Source organism: Lissotriton helveticus, chromosome 2_1 (assembly GCF_964261635.1).
Source record: "Lissotriton helveticus chromosome 2_1, aLisHel1.1, whole genome shotgun sequence".
In the NCBI taxonomy this organism is placed as follows: domain Eukaryota; kingdom Metazoa; phylum Chordata; class Amphibia; order Caudata; family Salamandridae; genus Lissotriton; species Lissotriton helveticus.
This window is the reverse complement of record NC_136059.1, coordinates 1,928,798,423-1,928,806,012: the sequence shown is the minus strand read 5'-3', so window position 1 is coordinate 1,928,806,012 and position 7,590 is coordinate 1,928,798,423. Positions and strand designations below refer to the sequence as shown.

The following is a 7,590-nucleotide window of genomic DNA, read 5'->3' as shown; positions in this document are numbered from 1 at the left end:
GCCAGTGAGAGGGGGACCAGGCCCTGATGAAACAGTGCTAGGATGACCTGGATCCGGATCTGAAGAAACAGAAACATAACCAGGATGCAGGGAGGGGTGCAAGCATCATGACTGGAGGGAAAAGGACCAGCACTGTGCCAGGGCTTGGAAGAGGACGAAGTGAAAAGCAGCAGTACGTGAGGTGGCGAGACTCACCGTCACCCCACTTACTACTGCTTTTGGCGAGGCACGTGATTATTGTGAGCTGTGAGTAAGGTAAATAAATGTGCGGAGGTAGTTGTGCAAGGGCTAATATGACGACACAATTGCCAGATGCAAATGTCCGCGGGGGGGGGCCGGAGGGGTTAGGTTTGCATTTAGTAACAGGCGGTGGGGAATGCGGAAGTACGCGCATGGGTGCCCTGAGAGGTGCACAATATGATAACTGCATGCCGCACGGGAACAGTTCTGAATGCGACTAGTAACCACGGTTCCAGGAAAGCGGCACCCTCAGAGACAGAGGGAGGAAGCGGGGCGGGCTGCTCTCCCCGCTTGCGACCAGTGCCCTCGCTGCTAAGGGAGGAAGTCGCAGTGTGAGTGAAAGCGGTAGACCAGCCAGTAGAGGCGGAAAGCAACGTGGGAATGCTGCCAACCGAGAGACATAAGGGCATCAACCACTGAGAGGGCGAGAGGGGAAAGGCAGGCTGCTCCCGCCGCCTCCCGGGGGCCAGAGGAGCAGTCTCACCGCAGGGAGCAGGCGCAGGTGTGCAGGCAGCAGAGAGACGGCGCGCGGGCATAACCGCCTTCGAGCTGCCTGGCTGTTCCCGGTCTCGGCGGAGGACTCTCGCAAAGGCGCCGTGGAAACCTATGCGATGAGGTTGCGGAATGGCAGTGCGCTAACACTCCTGTGCCTGGCCACCTTCGTGTCCGTCTCGTGGATCACCACCGCCTGGTTCAAACAGCGAGGTAAGGCAGGTTACTAGAATGCAAAGCCGCCGCCCGTTCTGTTCAGCGCACCGGCAAGGCTCTCTGAGCAGAGCGTGTTTAACGGATAGCAGGTGTGCGCACATCCTCGTGCTTGTCCACAGGGTCTAATTAGTGCCCGGTGAGCCGATCTCACAAGTCAGTGCGTGGGCCAGTGTTTTATTTAGTAGTTTGTGGTCAGTTTTTACTGTTGATTATTATGATGTTTAAAACAAAGCAAGATCAAATCCATGCCATCTTGACATATGTTTTTAAAACAGCGAGTTCAAAACTGCCACTTTGCAAAACTGGACCACTTTTTAGCTTTCTATTTTACTAATGTAATGGGTCACTTTTTATTTTGGTGCCCGGGCATATTTTCTGTCCCAGTCCGAACCTGCTTTCCAGTTTGGTCACTGGAGAACTAGCTCAGCCAGCCAGGCTCGAACGACGTAGAGGGCAGTCTGACAGCGCCACAGAGACTGACCTGACTGGTTTTTGACAGTTTGCGGTCTTCTTTTATGGTATGGTGGGCGGCTTTCAGCGATGATTATCCTGACACGAGTTACCTGCAGCAAGCCCAAATAATGCATGCAATCTTTGCAAATACTATACAGCATGTCTTTATAAGTTAAATACTGCGTCGATTTGCAGATGTGGGCTACTTTTTTCGATATGCTTTGCTAAATGAGCACTTTTATTTTGGTGCCCAGGCATATTTCTTGCCCCAGTCCGACTCTAGTTGCATCACGTTTACACCACCTACCATAGGATAGGTGTTTACACCTGTGCACAATATGGTTGTGTGGCGGAGCTTTCAAATGGGTCGCCAATTAGAGTAATAATACTTTAGAATAAATAAAGTTCAAGGCTGCAGTTTTGCTGTTTTTACGTGCACAATGTAAGAGGAATGAATACCACCTGTTTGATGTTACTGAATGGATTGACCCCTAGTATTTTGAGAGGTCGAGTTCGCCTGTTTTCAGCCTTGTTTCCTGCTGGTCAAATCAGATGTCAGAATCAAGCACCCAACTCCCTGAGCAGGGTGGACACGTTGATGTCATCCTTCCAGCTCCTTTCACCTTGCTGTACGCCTTCAACCCGGGCCCCAAGCAGTGGCCATATGATTTCTCATTAGCTTTAAGTTTCATAGATAATACAGTTTGTGTCCCCCCTCTTAGCATAGGGTTAACTCAGGTGAGAACTGACGTGTCAAACCCTTCGTGAACAGCAACTGATCGGTGGCAGTGAGCAGTGAATATTGACATTGCGAAATGGATGGGTGAGTTGATGGCAAGTGCGGACCACTGCCACCCTCAGGTCAGCCCCGCTGTATCGCATTACCCGTTTTGCAAAGACAAATTTGAGCACTGAACTTAAAGGAGGTCTTAAGACCTGTGAGCACTTTGACAGCAACGCAAACTCCAAGAGGAAAGGTAAATAACCTTAAAGAGTTAGTCAGCTTTCCCAGAATAAGTGCCTGTAGATTACATTTATTTGGAAAACAACAGGAGCTACCCATAGAACACAGTTGGACAGGTGCACAGTGTATTAAAGCAACAGGGTCCAACCAGGTGCCATTAAATATCCGAATTGGAAATGCAAGACAGTAAAAAAATATATCTTTGATTCAATCAATATATCAAGCATAGGTTTAAAAGGAGTCCATATATGCAACAATAGTTACTGTATTTTTTTTACGAATAGCAAAATGAAAGCATGAAAACTGGCAACATTCAACATGAAAACGTAAAAGTACTGAAAAGGGAGGCTGATCACAGGGTGCTAGTGAAAAAGAAAGTATTTCCTGAATAAAGTGATTGAGTGAGAACAACAGCGGTAGACAGAATATGTAAGCAAAAATATAAGTTAACAGAGCAGCCTGTAATAATTTGATCTTGTAGAAATCAATATAATCCTTAGGAAAAAGTGCATTTTGGAAAATGTTTTTTGCACCGTAGGTGTCAGCGGTGTTTTGACCCTTGAAAGAGTCACATAGTCATCATCAGGACAAACAAAGGATAAGAGCCCTCTATTGCTCCTATGTCACTAATTGCAAGTAGGGCACAGTAAGCTGGACTAGTCATAAAGAACCAGGTGGGAACAAGTTTGCAGCCCAGGAGTTTATATGCGTTGCTTTCAAGGGACTGTAGTAACAAAGATTTACTGCCTCTTGCTTTTGAGAAACCGTACCTGTCTGTACCTGGTCTTCTGTTGGCCTCATGTTTTGAGGCAGTCCATGATTAACGTAGCTGCCCCTCAAGCTGCAAGCTTTGAATCCATCTTTACTCTGGATGCAATACCTTATTGACATTTATTAATTTGGGGACTAGCTTTTGATGAACAGTCACCAAATTAAATTGAGCCCTTCACTCTGGCAGCTTCAGGGTTAACTTAGCTGCCTTGATGCAGAGTTAACTTTGTAAAACCAGCAATCATTGATTCTTCGTTACCGGAGTCCCTCCAGAGCAACACCTAGCAAGCTGCTGCGATCTAGACTCTTTCCTTTCATAGGTGGAGTGGCTGTTTACGACAAGGTCCGCATACTGAACCCTACTTGCAGTTAGTGACATAGACCGATACAGTGGTTGTTAGAAATAGGATTTCTGTTTGGCTAGGGTATGCAGCTAAGCCAGGCAGAACTTATCACTCTAGTCAGGGTAGGTCAGATATACACCCTAAATTTACCTGTTCACCCTCTGGTAGTTTGGCACAGAGCAGACAGGCTTAACTTAAGAGCCGATGTGCAAAGTATTTGTGCAAAACCCACATAGCAAATCACAGACACACCACAAAAAGATTCCACACAGCTGTACAAAAACAAAGGTTATTTATATTGTTAGACTGAGACCAAATATCCAGTTAGCAGGTCAAGAGGTGTACCCTGGTATATATATCAAAACAGTTCAGTTGTGATGGAATCAAGCAGCGCTAAAAAATCAGCAGGTCTTGTTCTAGAGCCCATACGGTAATTCTCTAGAGTTTTATGAACAGTATGTGTCCTCTGACTACAATGAGCGCCCTAAAACAATATCAGAGCTACTCTAGTCCGGTTTTAGTCACAAGCAATGCAAAATTAAACTCGGCAGCAAGGGGCGCAGTGAAATCCTTCAGACTGCCTGGGTGACACGAATACCACACTAGTAAGCACTGTTGCTGCAGGGATTGTGGCCTGACCCCTTTGGAGTGTAAATATTTAGCAATATCCCCTGGTCACTGGGTGGGGCACAATGCGATCTCTTGGATGCTATGGTCGGCAAACACAAGCACTGGGGAGCAGCATGGTGGGGAACACTTATATTATGTTTTTAGCAGTGTGGGTGACAAGATGGCTTACAGGGTTACCTTGCTGGATGGACACTGTCGGTGGTCTTCCCTGGCCCCAGAACACAGTGTCCGTCCTCAACCTCTCTGCTGGGGCGAAAAAGCGGAGTCCGGTCCACTGAGATTGGGTGCACGAGGGCCGTGCTGAAGGGGGATTATATAGGTGTGGCAGTGAAGATGTCCGCAGCTTGCTCCACAAGGGGGGACGAACTGCATGGTGATTTTGTGGTGGGGCATTGAAAGAGGACGGCGGCGGTCAGGAAGGACTCGGTGCTTAGAGCCGCAATTGGTGATAATGAGGCATTAAACAGCGTGAATAGGCCCCAGTGAATAACACCCAGTGCTCATGGTTCAGCAGCGCCTGCTGTTACCCAGCACCTTCTCACGAGGTAAAATGCTGAAGAGTAGAACAGGGCGGGGAGGCTGCAACCAAGCTGCTTACAAGGTCTTTGCTGTTCTATAAAGCAGGTGATGAGCATGGGCAAGCCAGCAAGTCCTTGGAGTCAATCTGGAGGAAATCTTAGGTTTCCTTTTGCAGGGCAAAGGTCAGCAGGCAGTAGGGCAGCAGTTCCTGGGAACAGTCAGTCACAGTAGAATGGCAATCCTAGTGCAGCAGCCTTTACTCCAGCAGAACGACTTGTAGGTCCAGTAGTGTACTCATTTGCTAGGGCCAGAACCCTCATACTTATATCCCAAAATACCTTTCATGTAGGGGTGTCTTCAAGGGGCCTTCAGAAGTGCGCAAGGGTCCCTTTCAGTCCAGTCCTGGCTCCAGACTACTGTTGGAGGGTAGAAAAAAGATCTAGCGGCGAACCTGCAACAGGTACTCCAATACCATATACTCACCTAGACCCATAAACACACCTACACAACCTGGCAATAACCGCTGGAATCTAAGTTTATGATTTATCATTCCATGATTAGTCTCCTCTTGTTCTGAACTAATCTTTCACTAATCAAAAAGTTATTTCCTCTGGTCAATGGGCCATTAGTCCATTAGTCTGTGGTTATTTCATCATATTAGAACATTATTTTAAGTCATTTCACCATCAACTAGTTCAACTAATGGTCCATTGACGAGAAGAAATAACTTTTTGATTAGTGAAAGATTAGTTGAGAACGAGAGGAGACTAATCTTGGAATGTACCCTGTTACCTTACCTTACTTTGCTCTCCACTACCTTCTGCTCCTATGTGCACAAAACCTTTGTTAATCACTCACTTGTTTTTCTTATCCAATGTATTTGTAAAGCGCTCTGATATCTGCAAGGATCAATTTTCTGATAACCCTTTGTGTGAGAGCAGGACACAGCCTATTTAGATGCAGGTGTGAATCACCTCTCCCTTTCCTAGCCCAGAAAGGCTCTCAGTATGCATATGTGTCACCTGTCACCCAACCATTCCTGTATTTGTGGCAGTCTAGAGAGTATGCATAGAAGTGTAGTTGTCACCCTGCCAGACGTGCATTGGAGACAGTCTGCAGGCACACAGAGAAATTTAACAGCAGAGAAACATCCACTTTCTAAAAGTGTCAATTCTAAAATAGTAGTGATAGATCCAGCTTTATCATTAAAGAGGATTTATCGTTACCATTCCAACCATACCAAACATGACAGAGATACTCTTTTTCTGATCAAGAATTGCCACTTAAAAGTATGTAAGGGAATGCCCAATGCTAGCCTATGGAAGGAGTAGGCCTCACTACAGTAAAAAACGAATTTAGCTGTTTGTCACTGCCAAGATATCTAAAACTTGAAAGTACATGTCCTGCCTTTTATTTACATAGCACCCTGCTCCTGGGTCACCTAGGGGTGATGTAGGTGTAAGTAAAACAGGAGTTTAAGGCTTGGCAAGAGGTTTTAGATGCCAAGTCTCAGTGGCAGTAAACTGCACACACAGGCCTTGTAATAACAGGCCTGAGAGATGTTTGAAAGGCTACTTGAGGGGTGGGGCGTGGCACAACCAGTGCTGCAGGCCCACTACTAGCATTTAATTTACAGGCCCTGGGTATATGGTATACCACTTTACAAATGACTTATAAGTAAATTAAATATGCTAAACAGGTATAAACTAATTATACCATGTTTTAACTAGAGGAGAGCACACGCACTTTAGCACTGATTAGCAATGGTGAAGTGCCCAGAGTCCTACAGCCAACAAACAGAGGGTCAGAAAATAGGAGAAGGAAGGCAAAAGGTTTGGGGCAACCCTGCAAAAAGGGCCAGGTCCAACAATGCGCTTCCCCTTTGTTTTGCCTGATGATGACCCATTGATTCTTTCAGGTGATGAAATGCCATCAACACTGATGGACGCAAAGCCATTTTCCAAAATTAAATCTTCTCTAAAAATCACATGAATTATGACTTGACCAAATTATTACAGGATGCTCTGTAAACTTGTTTTACTTACATGTCTACAGCTGTTGTTCTCACTTGATCACTTTATTCAGGCAATAAGCTCTTCTACGCTAGGACTGTGTTATCAACTTCACTTTTGAACATGTGTACATCTTTTTAGTGCCTACTTCTCATGCTTTCATTTTGCTTTGAACTTTTTAAAATTATTATTGTTGCATATATTGATTGAGTCTTAAATTAGACTTTTTTATTTAATTTACATTTCCAATTTGAATATTGAATGACACCTAGTTGGACCTGTTGTTTTAATATGTAAGTAAAATTCATGCACAAAGGGCTTGGATGGCGCTGGGTCATGTGCATATAGTTGTGCGTATGAAGGTCTCCAATTGCCGTCTCCAAGGGACATACATCCTGGAGTACACATGCTGGAAAAGGTACCCTAGTGTATTCTTTCAAACTATTAATTCTTATTATTATTATAACATTTGTTAAGGGCACTTACCCGTGGGTGTCCTGGCGCTATGTGAAATATTAATACAACAACAAAAGATTGACTATACCTGTGAAACCATACGTGACAATTTATCCCTACCTAGCGATCTACACAGTGTTCAAAATGAGGAAGAAAAAATATCATATGGAAAAGGAACTGAAAAAGAAACCTTATTTCTTAAAAGAACCCTCCCTCACCCTAGTGGTGACATGCTTCATCATGGGGTTCCCACAGGGGAGACCGAATGTCCCCTCTGTGTACTGCGACGCCTGCAATTGCAGCGGAGCTGGGTTTTTTGGAAAGTTTTTTTGTCTGTGTGCTTAGTGATGTGAGTGCAGGATTAAAAGATCCCAGCTGCGCCTAAAAAAAGGTTTATTAATGGGCCAGCTGTTCACGTTAAAAACAAGCGCGGACAACATAGTGGTTTATATTAGAACCACAGTGTCCAGGTCAAAAAGGTCAACATGTTTCT

The 7,590-nt window shown here is 45.1% G+C and overlaps 1 protein-coding gene across 1 annotated transcript in view; it reads left to right on the top strand.

Annotated features, from left to right (window-relative positions):
* Positions 1 to 352: 352 nt before the first annotated feature.
* The window catches only part of MGAT4D (MGAT4 family member D), a 707,335-nt gene continuing 700,097 nt past the window's right edge, over positions 353 to 7,590 (top strand). The window contains exon 1 of the mRNA XM_078676855.1: positions 353 to 945. Within this exon, the coding sequence (XP_078532981.1) occupies positions 852 to 945 (94 nt within the window). The 5' untranslated portion in view covers positions 353 to 851. The remainder of the gene's footprint in view (positions 946 to 7,590) is intronic.